The sequence below is a fragment of the Sus scrofa genome, chromosome 15 (genome assembly GCF_000003025.6).
Source record: "Sus scrofa isolate TJ Tabasco breed Duroc chromosome 15, Sscrofa11.1, whole genome shotgun sequence".
Taxonomy (NCBI): Eukaryota; Metazoa; Chordata; class Mammalia; order Artiodactyla; family Suidae; genus Sus; species Sus scrofa.
The window spans coordinates 134,065,507-134,083,421 of NC_010457.5; the positions used below are offsets into that span (position 1 = coordinate 134,065,507).

Consider the following 17,915-nt stretch of genomic DNA (forward strand, 5'->3'; position numbering starts at 1 on the left):
CATACTATTTTTATTGATTGATTGATTGATTTACTTATTGCCCACAGCATGCAGTGGCTTGATGTGGGATTTCAGTTCCCAGACCAGAGACTGAATCCCAGGCTGCAGCAGTGAAAGCACTAAATCCTAACCACTAGACCACCAGGGAACTCCCTATGGTGTTTTTTTGTTTGTTTTTCTTTTTAGGGTCACACCTGTGGGATATGGAGGTTCCCAGGCTAGGGGTTGAATCAGAGCTGTAGTTGCTGGCCTACGCCACAGGCACAGCAACACCAGATCCAAGTCCCATCTGTGACTTACACCACAGCTCACAGCAATGCCAGATCCTTAACCCACGGAGTGAGGCCAGGGATCAAACCTGCATCCTCAGGATGCTAGTCAGATTCATTTCCACTGAGCCTATACAGGAACTCCCCTATACAGTTTTTATAATCAGAAAGAAAGGTTTCCATTTTGGAGGTAAAAACTCTAAATTGTAATATTCTCCCTTGGGGTCTGAATACCTGCCACTTTATACCCTGAGCTCATTTCTTATTTTTCTGCCACCAGAATTGACTTCTAGTAACATCTAGCCTTGAGCATAGCATCAGCACAAGTGCCTAACTGTGATTCCATCCACACTGACCTCTCCAGAACTTTCTCTCTGCTCTTTTTAACCTCCCTTTATCTTCCTCCTTCAATCGAGCACAGAGGGGTTAGGTAATTTAGCCAAAGTCACACAGCTGGGATGTGCTGGAGCGAGAGTTTGAACCTGGGCTGCTTGGCCCTGGAGCTGTGCTTTGCAGCCCCCATGTGTCCGCTCTGTGTCTAGCACTGTGTGTCCAGCTGAGGAGACTAAAGCGTTCTTAGGGGGAGACCCCCGCCCTCAAAAAGAGTCACTAGGTTTAAAAGAGACACGCAGAGAAGTTCCCGTTGTGGCTCAGCGGTAACAAACCCGACTAGGATCCATGAGGACATGGGTTTGATATCTGGCATTGCTCAGTGGGTTAAGGATCTGGCATTGCCCTGAGCCATGGTGTAGGTTGCAGACAAGGCTTGGAGCCAGCGTTGCTGTGGCTGTGGTGTAGGCCAGCAGCTATAGCTCTGATTTGACCCCCAGCCTGGGAACTTTCATATGCCACAGGTGCAGCTCCAAAAAGCAAAAAAAAAAAAAAAAAAAAAAAAAGAGAGAGAGAGAGAGAGACAGACAGACACACACACACACACACAGAGCAGAAGCCAGGGGAGTGAAGCATAATAAAAACTACATCCCCCTGTGCTGGGCTGGGCTGGGTGTTGAGAGCACAGAGATATGGGCAGGGCGGCTTCTGACGGAAGTGCCCCTGAGTTTGCGGGCCTGAGTCAGGCTCTCGGGAGGCATGATGTGGACCAGGACCTCATGGAAGGTGGCTGATGTGGCCTCGCCACCCCGGCCGGCAGATCTCCAGGCAGTTTCCTCTTTCAGAGCCCAGAATGAGTATCAGGACCATCTACCTGGCCACCCGGGTGGTCAAGAACACACTCTCTGATACCCGCTCCAAGGTAACAGGGCAGGCGCCCAGGAGAGGATGCACGTCAGGGCCTCTGCGGGGGGCAGGTGGGGGACACGGGGGGGGCCCTTCTCCCACTAGCGGCACCCCTCCCTCCCCTCATCTCTGTGGGTGGAGCCCCTGGCCGCCTCCTCAAGCCAAGTCCTTTGATGACAAGCCCAGCTTCCCCGCCAGCCCTGTAGGGGAGCCTGAGGCCCTTGGAAGCTGTGGACCTGCTCCCGAGACCCTGACTAGGACCTGAAGTTTTCCAGTGAAGGGTTTCAGACACCACCCTGGAAGGAGGAGAGGCTGAGCAAACCCAGCTTCCGCTCAAGCTGCTTGGCTGGCGAGGGGTTTTATGAGGTCTTTCCCACATTAGAAAAAGCAAGTCTCCAAATCTGGGCTAAAAACCACAGTTCCAGCTCCTTGGCAGCCAGGGCTGCCTGAGTTTAGCTCCGCTTCTGGACGTGGACCCTGGGGAAATGCTGTTGAGCCCTCGGGTCTCAGGAAGGGGTGATCCGGGACGGGGGTCTGCACAGGGCTGGAGACGGGGGCAGAGCTGCCTTCAGTACCTGGAGAACCTCAAGGGAAGAGGGACACCCCCACATATGAGCCCCTGGGTGCCTAGAATAAGAGGCTGGTTGTCCCCACTCAGGGACACCAGGTTAGAGCAGCCTACAGAGAAACAGGCGTGCTAGTGTCTCTGTCAGAGGGCTCAGACGAGGCTCCTGGGTGGGCGTGCTGCGGAGTGGGACCCCTGGATGAGGGCGGATGGTGGACAGAGAGGGCAGTAGCCAGGGGGTCCCTGAGGCCCCTTCCAGACCAGAGCACCCTCAATTCCAGCTGTCTCGTGTGGCAGGATCGGGTGTCGGATGCCGGACCGCTAAGTCCCGCCGTGTCTGCCCTCTGTCCCTTCAGGTGAGAATGGCCATCCTCCGAATCATCAGTCAGTTGGCCCTGTCTGGCTTCCAGGACAGGATCAAAGGCTGGGGCCTGAAGTATGTGTCCGTGCAGCTGACCTTATCCACCTACAAACTGGTGAGTGGCCCTGCCGGGCAGACCATGGAGCAGCTGGACTTTGGAAAGGCACCTGGTGGTGCAGAGGAGAGAATACTGCTCAGGGTGCCCAGTGCAAGCCCACGTGCGTGTCCATTCACGACTTGAGTACCTGGACACACACAGCAAGCTGCAGGAGTCTAGGAAATACTGAAACACGTGCACAGCTCTGGGCTTCCTGGAGAGTCAGCCTCCAGGCATCAGGCCTCATGGGGGTGAGGAACCCACAGCCAGGACCACGACAAGCCCCTCGGTTCTGTGTTCCAGACAAATCACCGGGAAAGCTGTTACCAGAGGGACCTGGAGGAGAAGATGGTCCACAAGGTCACCATGGACACCGTGAGGGTCATCACCTCCTCTGTCAGTGGGATGACCAATGTGAGTGAGCCCCGCCCACCTGCCCCCTGGGCCTGTGCTGATGGCTGGAGCTCATGCCTCGAGTCCACACTGCCCTGGGCTCGGGGACATGGTGCTGGCTCAGAATTCAGCAGCCTTGCTTCTCCCATTCTCACTACCTGGAATGGCAGGGGGGCCCTGATCTTCCAATTACCTGAGCTCTTGTCTTTCAAGATCTAGGCCCTTGATGGGAAATTAGTGCCCTCAGATGCCAGCACAAGGCACACGGTAGACCTAATAAGTATCAGTTGACTTATTGACCTAATAAGTTGACTTATCAAAGGTACTGTTGATCTGTCAACACATTTAAGGTAATGTGTTCATTATCTTAAAGCCCATTCAGTCTAGGTGTGTGTGTGCATGTGTGTGTGTGTGTAAATAAGTGATTTTAGTGGTTTACTTCCACAAATATTCAGTGAGTTCCTACAATGTGAAAGACACCAGGGCATACCCTGGGAGGGCTCAGTATGACCCTAAGATTTTCCATAGGCTTTAGGGGAAACACATGTGTCAGCTTTTAATTGTAACACAATGTGACATAGCAATAAGAGAGGAAAAATTTACCATGACAGCATAAGGAGGGAGTCATGGTCTGTTAAGTGAGGCCATGGTCTAGACGGTCCCCATCCAGTGGCAGCTTATATTAATTACAGCAATAATAATAATAATATTAATAATAATACTACAATCCATTGGGCACCTACAGGTAGCAAGTGCTATACTAGATGTGCAATATGTAGAATCTCATTTAATTATCCCAACAACCCTGTGAGGTAAGGTCTATTGTTACTACCCTGCTTTTGTAGATGAGAAAACTGGCTCTCACAGGGACTCAGTAAGTTGCTCAAGAGTCTAAGTTGGTAAACAGTGGAGCCAGGATTAAAATTCTCTTTCCAGTTCACCATGCTGCCTCCCTGGGGGACCCCAGGAGCTAGGGATTCTAGTCCTGGTGGCTAGAACAAGTCAAACAATTTCAATTGTTAGCACAGGAGCTCACCCCAAACAGTTAGGGGTGGGAATGGGGCTGAGCGGAACCAGGATTACCTGGGGGTGTTCCGTGATCACATGAGGAGACGGGAGATGGGAGGGTGAAGTTGGAGGCTAGAGATGCAGCTCTAAGGATCTGTCAAGAAATAGAACCAGGAGAGAGAGGCATATTGTTTGCTTTATTTCCAGGAATTGGCTTGTGCAATTGTGAAGGTTGGCAAGTCTGAAATCTATTTTTTATTTTTTATTCTTTTAATTACTCAATGAATTTTATTACATTTATAGTTGTACAACAATCATCACAACCAAATTTTATAGCATTTCCATCTCAAACTCTCAGTGCATCCCCCCACCCCCCAATCTCTCTCCTTTGGAAACCATAAGGTTTTCTAAGTCTGTGAGTCAGCATCTGTTCTGCAAAGAAGTTCATTGTGTCCTTTTTTTAGATTCCACATGTAAGTGATAGCATTTGATGTTGGTACCTCATTGTCTGACTGACTTCACTTAGCACGATAATTTCTAGGGCCATCCATGTTGCTGCAAATGCTGTTATTTCATTCCCTTCAATGGCTGAGTAATATTCCATTGTGTATGTACCACATCTTCTTTATCCACTCCTGTGTCTCTGGACATTAAGGTTGTTTCCATATTTGCCTATTGTATATAGTGCTGCCATGAACATTGGAGTACATGCATCTTCTTGAGTCATGGTTTTCTCTGGATAGATGCCAAGTCTAAAATTTAGAGGGCAGGCTGGTGACCTGGAGACTCATGCAGCAGCTGAGGCTGCAGCCTTGAGGCAATCTGCTTCCTCAGGGAGACCTGTTTTTTTGCTCTCAACTGATCGGATGAAGTCCACTGGTGTTGTCCAGATTAATCCCCTTTCTACATTCTGGACTTGCATCAGATTTACCAGACACCTTCATGGCCACATCTAGATTAGTGTTTGATGGATAACTGGGTACCTTCACTTGCCAAGCTGACACATGAATTGATCATGACAATTGACAAATGTGGCTGGGTTTTCTGCCCGAGGTACCCTCTAGAGGATTTGGGGTTGGAGGGCGGATCCAAGAGGTCAAAGAGGATGTGATGGGTGTGGGTTTGGGGTGAGGCCAGCAGGCACAGGGTGGGGGGTGCCCATGACTAGCTGACTCTTCCGGCCGTGTCTGGTGGGTACCGCTGGGATGGTTTTGACAGAGCCAGTAAGGGCTGTGGCAGTCACTGGGTCCGGGTGAGGTTGTGGAGAAGTGGGGGTGATGCGACACTGTAGGGGGAGCCTGACCCATCCCCTCAGGTGGCCACTGAATGCCTGGGCTAATTCTGCGCCCACCCACCACCCCTGCAGGAGTTCTGGGTGAGGCTCCTGTGCTACATCATGGAGACAGACTACACAGAGGCCTTGACCCCCATCTGCATCAGCCTCACAAACCTGGCAGAACGCCAGCTTCACACCAAGGACGTGGAGGCCAATGCGACCGGCAAGGGCAGGCATGGTGGGCAGCATCCTTGGGCTGGCAGGTGGGGCTGGGCAGCTGGGCCGCTCCATGCCTTGGGACCTTCCCACTTCTCTGGGGAGCACTGCAGGGTCCAAGCAGCCAGGCTGAAGGCCGCCCTCGCCATGTAGGAGGAGGTTAAGATCGTACAAGATCGTACAAACTTCTGGAGTTCCCGTGTGGCTCAGCGTAACAAACCCAACTAGTATCCATAAGGATGTGGGTTCAATCCTTGGCCCTGCTCAGTGGGTTAAGGATCTGGTGCTATCGTGAGCTGTGGTGTAGGTTGCAGATGCGGCTCGGATCCCCTGTGGCTGTGGCTGTGGTGTAGGCTGGCAGCTGCAGCTCTGATTAGACCCCTAGCCTGGGAACCTCCATATGCCGAGAGTGTGGCCCTAAAAAGACAAACACCACCACCACCAACACAAAATTATACAATCTTTCTCTGGCAGCTGCCTGCCTCACATCTACCCACCCCCCCACCCTGCCCTGGGCTCACACCCCCTGCCCAGGCCTCACCTGCAGGGATCCTGGCTCAGGTCTTCTCCAGGTGTGAGCTCTCTGGGCCCCTGTGAGCCAGCTGGAGGAACTAGAGCCATCGCATCCAGTTCCTCCAGACTGAAATTTCAGAGCCATTTCAGTCCTCTGAAATCACCCCCCACTGCCCTGCCCCCACAAAGGAGCATCATTAACACTGTATATGCAAGAAAGCGGCTAGGCTGAGCCACTTCCGGTGACACTGCTGTCCCAAGGAAGTTGCTCTCACGGGCCTGGGGCTTTGTAGATGGGCACAACCAGCGACCAGAGGTGACCGGGACCCTTGCAGGACCTGGGGGCAGCAAAGGGCGGAGCCTGCTCGGAGCAGCCAGCTAGGCCACCCCGATGTCTTCCTCAGCCTCCACCCTGCCTCTGGGGCTGGGTGTTCCCCTGGGCTCCACCCCCCGCAGCTTCTCAGCAGGCCAGGCCCTCCCTCGCCCACTGGTCCCAGTGCTGTGAGTTTGCTTCTCATGGGCTCATTGCCTCCCAAAGCTGCAGAGGGCTGTGAAGTGAGAGGAGTGGGTGTCGACTTATTGTTGGCTCAACAAGATTCAGAGCAGGAGGAAAGCACCCTCACTGCGGTCCTGGTGTCTGCTACACGGTGGGCGTGTCCTGAAAACAGCATCTTCTAAGACCCAGGCCCCTAGGGCTCCCCTCTTCCCTTAAGCCAATTATAATGATATTCTTTATGGAACGTCCTCCCGCCTGGCCCATCTTCCATTCTGGGGGGCAAGTGGACGCTGCTGGGGAAGCACCTTGCAGGGCAAAGTTTCTCCAGGGGCTCGGGAGCGGGGCCGCTTCAGCCGGGGTCGCATCTTCTTCTCCTCAGTGGACCTGCCTGCACCGCAGAAGCTGCTGGCCCGTCTCCTGGTGAGTGGCTCACATGGGCTGTCCCCTGGCCTGGCCAAGGCTGTGTCCTGTCACGTCTGTCCTTTGAGCTCCTAATTCCCAGAGCCTCCAGGGAGAGGAGGGAGCTGGATGCTCGGCAGAACAGAGCTTTCCAGGTCCCTGTTGTCCCTCTTGGGTAGGTGTGGAGGGGCAGCATGCTCCAAGATTTCTCTGTTGGGCCTTGAAAGGCCCCAAAGCACGTCTAGGACACTGCCAATAGCCTGCCCATCCCTGGGGGTCAGCTCAGTCCTATACCCATGGATCCTCCTCCTTGTGACCCTGGACACTAACCCAGGCTCCATGGCATCCGGGGTGGGGGGAGCTCACAGTCTTGCCCCTCATCCTCTTCCTCCTGCAGCATCCTTTGCAGGGATGCTCTGCTCCCAGGGATCCTCGGAGCTCTGTTTGAAAACCACCCATCCCGTCCAGCTCTCCCTTTATGAGCATAGACAGCAAGGCTCCAGGGTGGGGAGTGAGGGGCGTGGGGCTGCCTAGCAGGGCAGGGTCCCACTGGAGTTGCCCTGCCCTCCAGGTGCTCATGTCCTCCCCATACAAGGGGGAGGGTCGCGGGATTGCCATGCTCAACCTTCTGCGGACCCTGAGCCAGAGCATCGCACCCTCCATGGCTGATATGTGGGAGCTGGAGATCCCTCTGCTGGTCAAGTACCTGGAAGGTGAGGGCCCCGGGGCGTGTTCCTGAACCAGCCCTCCTCAGTGTATATGCCGGGTACCGACCGCATGGTCTGGACAGCAGGAGCCGAGGCTCCACGTGGCTGGCACAGCCTCTTGGGAAGGTGGGGAGGGAAAAGCATCACGTGGTGAGCCCGTCCTGGGAGGGGCTCTGATGCGGGGCTGAGAAGGAGGCCCCGGGGTGGGGGGCGTGGAGAGCAGAAGCGACCAGCCCATGTGGCCCTTCTTTCTGCAGAACATACTGAGTTTACTTGGAATCAGAAGACTTGGGAGGATAAGCTGATTCAGGTAGAGGTGATCCCTCCTGCTGAGGCCAGTGGGGGTCGGGGGCGGGGGGGGGGCAGAGACAGGGAGGTGGGGGAGGGCTCTAGGCGGGGTTGGCGGCCCTAAGGGGCGTGTTTTCCTTTTATCAGAAGATGTGGGGAGTAGAAGCGTGACCACAGCAGGAAGGAGAGAGCCTTTTCTGGGGAACTGAGACCCAGGGAAGCAGCGCCGGGCGACGCCCCTCCCCAAGTCCACAGAACATAGCCGTGTGGGTGGAGTGATCTAGAGACTGGGGGCGGGGCCAGGGAGGGTCAGCAGTGCCCAAGGTCACACCCCCTTCCTGGAGCGCCGCCCACTCACCCTCTTCCTCCCCAGTTTCTGAGAAACTCCCTCAAGAAGACTCGGGGTTCCAACTGGAGCCTGCGTCTGAGCAAAGAGCTAAACAACCAGATTGAGAGCTTCGACAGCCCCTCCCTGGAGAAGGTTGGTCCCCAGGGGCAGGGCCGTCCAGACAGAGAGGGGAACGCCGGGGATCGTGCACGGGAGAGGGTCACAGCTGGGTGTGACACCAGTTGTGCCTGTGGCTGTCTACAGGGTCCCGGGAGGAGAGATGGCTGGTCTAGACCAGTGGGTCTGCCTACGTTGTTTTGCTTTGTTTCCCCTTAGGGGCCTGCTTTGTTGGAGCTGGGCGTCTCTCCTCCACCACCAGCTCCCCATTCTTCCCACTTCACTCCCCACCCGAAGCCTTGTCATAATTGAGCCAACAGGTGGAAGGAGACGTCGGAACAGATTTTTGGTGGATAGTGAAAGGGATGAGGACATGACTAAACCACAGAAGGCCAAAGGGGGGAAGACGATAAGGCTCCGAGGTGAAAATAGGAGTGGGCAAGCTGGGGTGTGGAGCTGGACCCCCAAGTTCTAGAAAGGATGCCTTCTGCCAAACCCTGCTGCACACCTGTCCCCTCCCCCATGCCCATCTCACTGATTAGTTTTTCGCCCCTGGGTCATCCAGCTTCTGGCTCATGACACCTCATGTGCATATTTCATGGTGAAGGGGTCTTTAAAAAACTGTAAACATCGTTGAAAGTCAGAGGTCTCAATCAGTGGAAAACATTCACGTTCATGGACAGGAAGACAAAATAGTTAAGCTGTGACCCTCTCCAGTTTCTCTACAGATTCAGTATGACCCCTACCATCATCCTATTTGGCTTTTTTTCCCTCCTGAGGTGGCCAAGGTGGTCCTAAAATTCATCTGGAAATGTAAGGGGCCCAGAAGAGCCAATACAGTTATGGTTTAAAAATGAACCACGTTGGAGGGCCCAGGTTTTGTAGCTTCAAGAATTCTTATACAATTGCAGTAAATGAGACAGTGTGATACTGGCACTGGGATAGATAATAGATTGATGGAATAGAGTTGAGAGTCTGGAAATAAACCTCGCATTTACTGTCAATTGATTTTCAGCAAGAGTGCCAAGACTATTCATTGCGGAAAGTGTAGTCTTTTAAACAAACGATGCTGGGAAAACTGCAGAGCCATTTACGAAAGGATGAAGTTGGACCTGTTCCTCAAAACATACACAAAAATTAACTCAAAATGGATCATAGATCCAAACACGAAAGCTAAAACCATAAAATTCTTAGGACAAAGCGTAGGTGGAAATTTTCAAAACCTTGGCTTGGGCAAAGCCTTCTGAGATAGGACACCAAAAGCACAAGTGATGAGAGAAAAAATAGAGAAAGTGAGCACATCAAAACTAAAACATCTGGGAGTTCCTGTTGTGGGAGTTCAGCGGTAACCAAGACGACTAGAATCCATGAGGATGCTAGTTCAATCCCTGGCCTTGCTCAGTGGGTTAAGGATCTGGCGTTGCCCTGAGCTGTGGTGTAGGTCACAGACGTGGCTCGGGTCCAGTGTTGCTGTGGCTGTGGTGTAGTATGGGAGCTGTAGCTCTGACTTGACCCCTAGCCTGGGAGCTTCCATATGCTGCAGGTGTGGCCCTAAAAAGACAAAAAACCAAACCAAACCAAACTAGTAAAAAATCCTATGCTGAAAACAGTACCATCGAGAAAGAGAGAAGAGGAGTTCTAGTCACGGCTCAGTGGTTAACGAATCTGACTAGGAACCATGAGGTTGCAGGTTCGATCCCTGGGCTTGCTCAGTGGGTTAAGGATCCAGCGTTGCTGTGAGCTATGGTGCAGATTGCAGACACAGCTCAGATCCCGAGTTGCTGTGGTTCTGGCATAGGCTGGCAGCAACAGCTCCAATTAGACCCCTAGCCTGGGAACCTCCATATACCACGGGTGCAGCCCTAGAAAAGACCAAAAAAAAAAAAAAAAAAAAAAAAAGTGAGAAAACAGCGTAAAGAATGAGAGGCAGTATTTGCAAATCTTGTTCCCGATAAGGGACTTGTATCTAGAACATATAAAGAACTAAAATTCAATAATAAAATGACAAATAAGCCAATGTAAAAATGGGCAAACGGTCTGAATAGACATTTCTTCAAAAAAGATACACTAATGGCAAGTAATCAGATGAAAAAATATTCAATACTGTTACCGCTAGGGAAATGCAAAACAAAACCACAATAAGATATTACTCCATACCCACAAGAATGGCTAAAGACTGAATATAACAAGGGCTGGCATGAATATGGGAAAATTGGAACCCTTATATATTCTTGGAGTGAATACAAAATGGGGCAGCGTTTTTGAAAAACAGTTTGGCATTTCCTTGAAATATGAAATATGGAGTTACCGTATGACCTAGCGATTGCACTCTTAACTATGTATGCCTAAGAGAAATAAAAATACATGTCCACACAAGATCTTGCACGTAAGTGTTCACAGCAGTGTTATTCATATAACCAAAAAGTGGAAAAAACTCAGATGTTCATCAATGGATGAATGGATAAACAAAATGTGTTATAGCCATACAATGGAGTATTATTCTGCCGTGAAACAGAATGAAATACTAATACATGGTACATAAAAAGATGATCCTTGAGAACATTTTGCGAAGTGAAAGGAACACCAATGCAAAGAAATGCAAAGCGAGTTTCCCGTCATGGCTCAGTGGAAACGAATCTGACTAGTATCCATGAGGACGCAGGTTCGATCCCAGGCCTCACTCAGTGGGTTAAGGATCCGGCGTTGCGGTGAGCTGGGGTGTAGGTTGCCGATGTGGCTCGGATCTGGCGTGGCTGTGGCTGTGGCGTAGGCCAGCAGCTACAGCTCTGATTAGACCCCTAGCCTGGGAACCTCCATGTGCCGTGGGTGTGGCCCTAAAAAGGCAAACTAAAAAACAAACAAACAAATAACCAAAGGAACGCAAAGGACCACATATGGTATGATTCTACTTGTTTGAAATCTCCCGAATGGGCAAATCTGTAGAGACAGAAGGTAGATGAATGGTTGCCAGGGACCCGGGGGGTGTGGAGGGACTGCCAGTGGGTGCGGGGTTTCTTTTGGGGGTGATGAAAGTGTTCTCAACTAGACTGTGAGCATGGCTGCCCAATTTTGTGAACATGCCACTGCATTTGTCAACTTTAAGTGGGTTAATGGAACAGCATACGAATTATATCTCAATAAAGATGTTTAAAACAAGATCTTTACAGGTGTCAACTGAATTTTGCATTTGTTCAGATATGTGCCCCTTATAGTTGCGGATGTAAAATAATGAATAACAAAGTAGATCTTCTGTAGCTAAACGCTATAGATTTGTGGGTATAAGGTCTTATCAGGTGCCCACTTTAAAGAAACGTGTATATGGTACATAATATGCAAGTGCGTTTAATTCAACCATATTGTAATCACTCATCTAGCTTAACGGAAGTAAGTAAATGGCCCAGATAACTTAAAAAATCAATGTTGGACACAGTGGCTGAAGAAATTTCATCAGGGCTCTTCCAGTTTCTTCATCACTCAGACTGGCATCCTCCAGGTGGGGGCAAAAGGGCTGACGCATCCTCCAGATTTATGAACTCCAAGAAAAGAGGCATTCTTTTCCAAAATGTATACGCAGAAATCATGATCTTTCCTATATGAACATAAACAAAAAAAAAAATACAATATAATGAAAAAAGATCTCTTCCAAGTAGCAATACAAGGTAAAATATATAATCCCGTAAGATAGTGAATATATAATGCAGAGAACACCGCCCAATATTCTGTCATCATCTGTGTGGGAAAAGAATCGGAAAGAAAACGGACGTGTGCACATGTATAACTGAATCACTTTGTTGGGCAGCAGAAAAGGATCACGACCTTGTAACGCAACTTTGCTTCAATCAAAATTGAAAAAATGAAAACATAAAAGAAAATACGTGGAACCAAAGCGGAGAACTCCAAACTGCAAGGAGAAGCAGAAAGGCTGAAACAAACCTGGATAGGAAATAGACACAATCTCTAGCTCTTGGATAGAAAGGCTCAGTGTTGTTTAGGGCCTCTTTTTTCTCAAGTTAATCTGCAATCCACTTTACTCCTAAATTCCCAAAAGGAGTTACTGTGAGAATTTGACAGTTTTATGGAATTTAAGACTATGTCCAGATTCATCTGAGTGAAAAATTGTAAGCGAATAGCTGAGAGCACATTGAAAAAGAAGCACAGCAAAGAAGGATGTGTTCTCCTGGAAGAGATCAAAGCTGTACACGTACCAAAGGAAATACAACCACGGAACAGCGGGAGGGGTATATTGATGTGTATTTTTAGAGTCTTAACGTGGAATAAGCCTTCATATGCATCCAAAGAAACCAAGACAGACCAAAGGCAAGAAAGGAGCTGTACTCTGTGAAAATGGAAATTTTCTGTGTGGACAAACGAAACGGCTATGGATAGAATCAAAGGGGAAATGAGACCTTGGGGAAGGAGACAACTGAGAGCGATCACCAGCTGGGGCTTCTGCCACACGGCAGTTAAGAAATGAGCCGCAGACTCTGCTTGGTTTTAAATTCTGGTTCTGTCCCTTCCTGCTGGTTTTCTCATCTCTAAACACACATTTACCTTCTAGCATTGTTGTGCAAATGGAACGAGACAACATACATTTGTTATTTTTCCAAATATATGCACAAAGTTCTTACAAATTAAAAATCAACTAGGTGAGATAATCCAATAATGGGGAAAGAATATAGGCAGAAATTCAAAGAATGGATCATGAGAATATACTGAAGTGAAGAAACGCCTGGTGAAACCGAGAACATTCCGTCTCCCGCTGATAACACCTCGAGAGTCTCAGATTTGTTGGTGGGAGTGTCGATTGATTCAGCTTACGCAGGAGAGAAATATGGCGCCTGCTATTTGTAATATTCCTGCTCTTATAACCTGAATACTTATTTTTATTTTTATCATTTTATTTTATTTTTTTGCTTTTTAGGGCCGCACTCATGGCATATGGAGGTTCACAGGCTAGGGGTCTCATTGGCGCTGCAGCTGCCAGCCTACACCACAGCCACAGCAATGCAGGATCCAAGCCGCATCTGCTACCTACACCACAGCTCCCAGCAGCACTGGATCCTTAACCCACTGAGCGAGGCCAGGGATCGAACCTACAACCTCATGGTTCCTAGTCGGATTCGTTTCCGCTGCGCCATGATGGGGAACTCCTGAATACTTATTTTTAAAAATATACAAAATATCCTTTTTTTTAAAATGGAGAGGGATGAGCAGCGAAATCCCCCACGGCAGTGACTGCAGAGGACAGAGTGGGAGGCCTGAAGCTCCCTTTGTCCCTCTGCCTCTCCAGGGCTTCCTGTACCGGGCCTTGGGCCTCACCTTGGCCATGGGCCTGGAGGCTGACAAGGTGGAAGTGCTGCTGCTGGAGCTGCTGTACAGGACAGACTACAGCAACGACTTCGACCGCGAGGTGAAGGCGCCCTGCAGTCCCCTCTGGACCCTCGGGGGATGTGGTATGGGCACACCTGCGGTTGTGAGGAGGGGCGTCCCCGCCTGGCCCCCCTGGCCCGCCGCCCTCCCCCAGCCTGGCCGCCTGTCCCCGCAGGGCGTGATTCTGTGCTTCGGCCTGTGCGCCCGGGGCCAGGTAAAGACGGTGCTAAATGTGCTGCACGACTTTGAGGAGAGGATCCAGGAGTCGGAGCAGTCCTGGCAGATCGGCGCCTGGCGGGTAAGTCGCCCTGTCTCCACAATCAGGCCCCCAGGGGCCCCTCAGAACAGTGCTCTCAGGCCCCAACCCAGGCTCTTACCAGGCCACAGGAAGAAGCTCCCCTCCGTGTCTCCTTCAGCAGGTGAAGGGGGCCATTGGACCCAGGCAGCCGAAGGCCGGCCTCTGGAGGCTGCCTCTCCAGGGCCGGGGCAGCAGGGCGCGGTGCCCCAGGCTGCCTGAGCTCCAGGGAGCAACCCTCTGGAGTCACCAATGCCTCAGGGTTTGGCCTTGACTCTTGGCCCTCCCTCCCCTGTGGGTTTGATGGCCTCTAACACCTCCTCCCCAAGAGCAGGTGCCCGGCAGGTGAAGATATGAAGGAGGGCACAGCATCTGCTGTTTGGTTAGAGTTAGGGTTAGGGTTAGGGGTTAGGGTTAGGGGTTAGGGCTAGGGCTAGGGCTAGGGTTAGGGGTTAGGCTTAGGGTTAGGGTTAGGCCCTGGTCTGGCTTGCTCACCCCTGTACACCCAGGGCCTGCCATGTAGTAAGTGCTCGGTAAAGACGTGTTGGATGAATGAATAAATGAGTGAGCTTTTCAGGCACCCAGGAAACAATCAGCAGAAGGAACAGACCCGCCCTCCTCTCCCCCCCCACCCCGGTTCTTCTTCCGGTCGGCCTCACAGAAGGACCATCCCTGGAGGCGGGAGACAGTGAAGGGCGCCCTCATGGTGCTGTACAGCTGCGTGGCCTCCTACTGCCACCCGCAGATGCTCCTCTCCTACGTGGACAACCCCATCACCACCAAGATCATTCACCACTACTCCAGCAGCTGCCAGGTAACCTCGTGACGTCAGGGAGCCCCACCACTCCTGGGAGATGCCCTCCTGAGCCAGGCCGGCAGAGAGTCACTGCATCGTTATCAGGGTCCCACCTCCGCCCCCCCCCCCCGCCCCCCAGGAGACACCCAGGAGTCTCACCTGACACCCAGCATTTGGAAAACCCGTTGCCCTAATCTGTGCTGTTCTCTGATGTGGGGTGCGGGGGTGGGCAGCGCTTCCCAAGGGCTGGGCAGAGTGAGGGTGCCTAAAGGCACAGGATGAGGCCCTCTACTCTTCCCAGCCTCTCTCACGCCCTCTACCCTCACCTCCACCCCCCCACCCCGACATCTGACCCAAGCCCTTACCTGAGGGACAAGAAGGGGGTTGTCTTCAGAGCTGCAAGGGGAATGGTTACTTTCTTAGAAAGGCAAGGAGGAGTAACCCCAGAGAATAAAGCAAAACATGACTTATTATTACCGTTTTGGGAAGTGCGGTAAAGTACACGTGATATGAAATTTGCCGTCACAGCCCTTGCTGAGCTCCCAGTTCACTGGTGTTAAGTACATTCAGACTATTGTGCGGTCATCACCACCATCAGTTTCCAGAACTCTCCATCTTCCTCAGCTGGAACTCGGTCCCCACGAGCACCAACTCCCCATTTCTCCTCCCCTCCCCGGCAACCCCTTCGACTTCCCGTTGCTGTGAACCTGACTCTCCAGGTATCACGTGTAACTGGAAGCCTACAACAGCCATGCTTTTGCGACTGGCTCGTTTATTCAGCGTAATGTGCTCCAGGTTCATCCGCGCCTTAAGAGCAAAGATGATTTTATCTCCATCACTTGTTCTGCCTCTGCGGTGATGCCCGGGCTGGGAGCCCCTGTAAATGCCCACTGATGAGCATTGCTGTTCTTGGGCGCAGAGGTGGGGGGTGGGGGGGTGGGGGTGGGGGAGGCAGCCCCTCTGCGGGGCACTGGAAGGCTGTGTCCTGTCCAGCGCCTGGCCCACATCCCCGCCAGGTGGCTGAAGGACAGAATGGGGGGGGGGGCTGTCTCTCAGCGCCCCGCCACGGACTCTTCTTCAGTGTGGGGAGAAGTGTCCTATGCGGCCGTGGGGTGCGGGAGTGCAGACCGGGGCTTGGAGGCTTTGGGGTCACTCCCAGCATGCTCCTCCCTGTCCCTTGTCTTGTCTGAGCACAGGACGTCTGCCTCAAGATAGCCTTCATGAAGAGTGTGGTGCAGGTCACTGGTGCTGTCAGAAACATCAAGGACCTGGAGGACTTTCCATTTGCCCACAAGGCCACTCTCACTGGCATTATAATGGTGAGTCGGGTCAGGGGTTTCCTCCATCCTGGGGACTTTGGGGGGCTCACTGGCTTCCCCCAGTTAGAGGTCCTGGGAGGGGGGCCAGCAGCAGGGGTCCCTGAGCCCCACCTGTCTCAATTCTGCTTTGATCCAACCGTAGGAGTTCTGGGTGTGACATTCTTGTATCTGAACAAGGGTGTCATGGCTGGGAACCATTCCAGAAACCAGGGCTGAAGACCCTGGACCTCTTGGGCTCTGTGATGCTCTGGGGTGCCTGGCTCAGCCCAGATGTAGCCCTAGTGTTTCTCCATAGGTGGGACCAGGATACGGGGCTCTGCTGCCAGCTTAGACTTAAAGCTATGTTTTGCCCAGAACTTTGTTTTTTTTTTTTTTTTTTTTTTTTGCACTTGCAGCGTATGGAGGTTCCCAGGCTAGGGGTCAAATCAGAGCTGCAGCTGCCGGCCTACACCACAGCCACAGAACTTTGTTAAAATCTAGGAAGTGTCAACTGTCCAAAGACAAGAGATGGTGTCGGGGGCTGATGAGTTCGTGGGGCAGCCGCTGTCCCTCTTTCCCAGACCACCACGCCTGGGCCCCGGGAGCTGCTCCAGCTGCCTTGGAAGCAGCTGGGGGGAATGAGATGTGGATGGAACCGGAGGCCTGAGAAGGCCACACAATTTCATTAGGGTCCCGCTTGGGGTGGAAAGCTCTATGTGTGCAGTTTCACCCTGGCCTGGCCCAGCGCTGGGGAACAGACCCCTGAGTCCTCGTGGAAGCGGTTTGCCCAAGGACACACAGCCAGTAAGTGGCAGACTGGAGCAAAAGGCGTCTCAGCCCCACTCCTTTTGCCAGATTTTGCTGTCTCCTCCAAGATGTCGTAGGTCACTGTGGAAAAAGAATGAAAGCAGGATGGGGTGTGGGGGCGCATGGTGGGATGTCAGGTCTTCCTGGCTCTAACCGTTCGGGTGCTACTGCCATCATGGTCACTGTCAGCCCACGCCCATTCCCCCTGCCTGTCCTGGGCCCCTGGGTGGCTTGGCCACTCACTGCCCTGCTCTCAATGACAGGCAATCATCAAGGCAGAACCGCCCGACAGCCTGGTTTCTCCCGTGCGGACAATGGCCATGGATGCTCTTTCGTACCTGAGGTGAGCTGGGCCCAAGCGCTTCCCCTTGGTGGGAATAGAGTCTGAGACCACTGCTCTTGGCTTTTTCGGGGACTCCCATTTGCCCTCTGTTGCCCCCGTAGCCGGAGTCTTAGGTGGCAACTCCTGGGCCATGGGCCTTCCGCCAGCTCTTTTTTATGATTCTCAGCAATATTTCAAGTTGGGCTCTTCTTGCATCGGGAGGTGAATGGCAGATGGGGGAGCTATTCTTTGATCCATTAGGGGGTGTTTCGATCTAGAAATCACACAGTGACACATAACACAGCCGAGAGATGGCATCTTCCCAGTTGGGTAGGGCTTAATCAAGACATTTACTTATTGATGTGGTACTGATGCAGTTAAGACAGAGTAATAATATGCCTGAGGCTTGCCTTCCTGGAATGGTCCATCCACTGGTGGGACAGGGAGAGCGGGAAGAAGTTAGGGGTTTGGATAATTCATATTTAAAGTGACCAGGTTATCTCTAGAGATTCTTCACCTGCTAGAGCAGATTCATCATTTAGGCTCACAGCAGAACTGTATGTTATTTTAGAGGGGATGCATAGGCAGACTTTAAATGAAGTTCACAAACATCCCTTCAGGGACTTGGAGAGAAGAAACACGTACATGAGGTGTTACAGGTCAGAGCCGAATATTAGTAGGTGAACCACAAAGGAGTAAAATCTAAGACCAAAAAAGAACGCGACTAACGAGATGCGACTCAGTGGATTATAACAGGG

The 17,915-nt window shown here is 51.9% G+C and overlaps 1 protein-coding gene across 1 annotated transcript in view; it reads left to right on the forward strand.

The window, feature by feature from the left end:
• MROH2A (maestro heat like repeat family member 2A) overlaps positions 1-17,915 on the forward strand; it is a 49,372-nt gene that overhangs the window by 11,623 nt on the left and 19,834 nt on the right. The window contains exons 12-24 of the mRNA XM_013984614.2: positions 1,445-1,521; positions 2,427-2,546; positions 2,832-2,942; positions 5,296-5,443; positions 6,810-6,850; positions 7,401-7,542; positions 7,794-7,846; positions 8,198-8,305; positions 13,560-13,679; positions 13,815-13,937; positions 14,596-14,748; positions 15,927-16,049; positions 17,099-17,178. Coding sequence (XP_013840068.2) covers positions 1,445-1,521; positions 2,427-2,546; positions 2,832-2,942; positions 5,296-5,443; positions 6,810-6,850; positions 7,401-7,542; positions 7,794-7,846; positions 8,198-8,305; positions 13,560-13,679; positions 13,815-13,937; positions 14,596-14,748; positions 15,927-16,049; positions 17,099-17,178 — 1,399 coding nt within the window. The remainder of the gene's footprint in view (positions 1-1,444; positions 1,522-2,426; positions 2,547-2,831; positions 2,943-5,295; positions 5,444-6,809; positions 6,851-7,400; positions 7,543-7,793; positions 7,847-8,197; positions 8,306-13,559; positions 13,680-13,814; positions 13,938-14,595; positions 14,749-15,926; positions 16,050-17,098; positions 17,179-17,915) is intronic.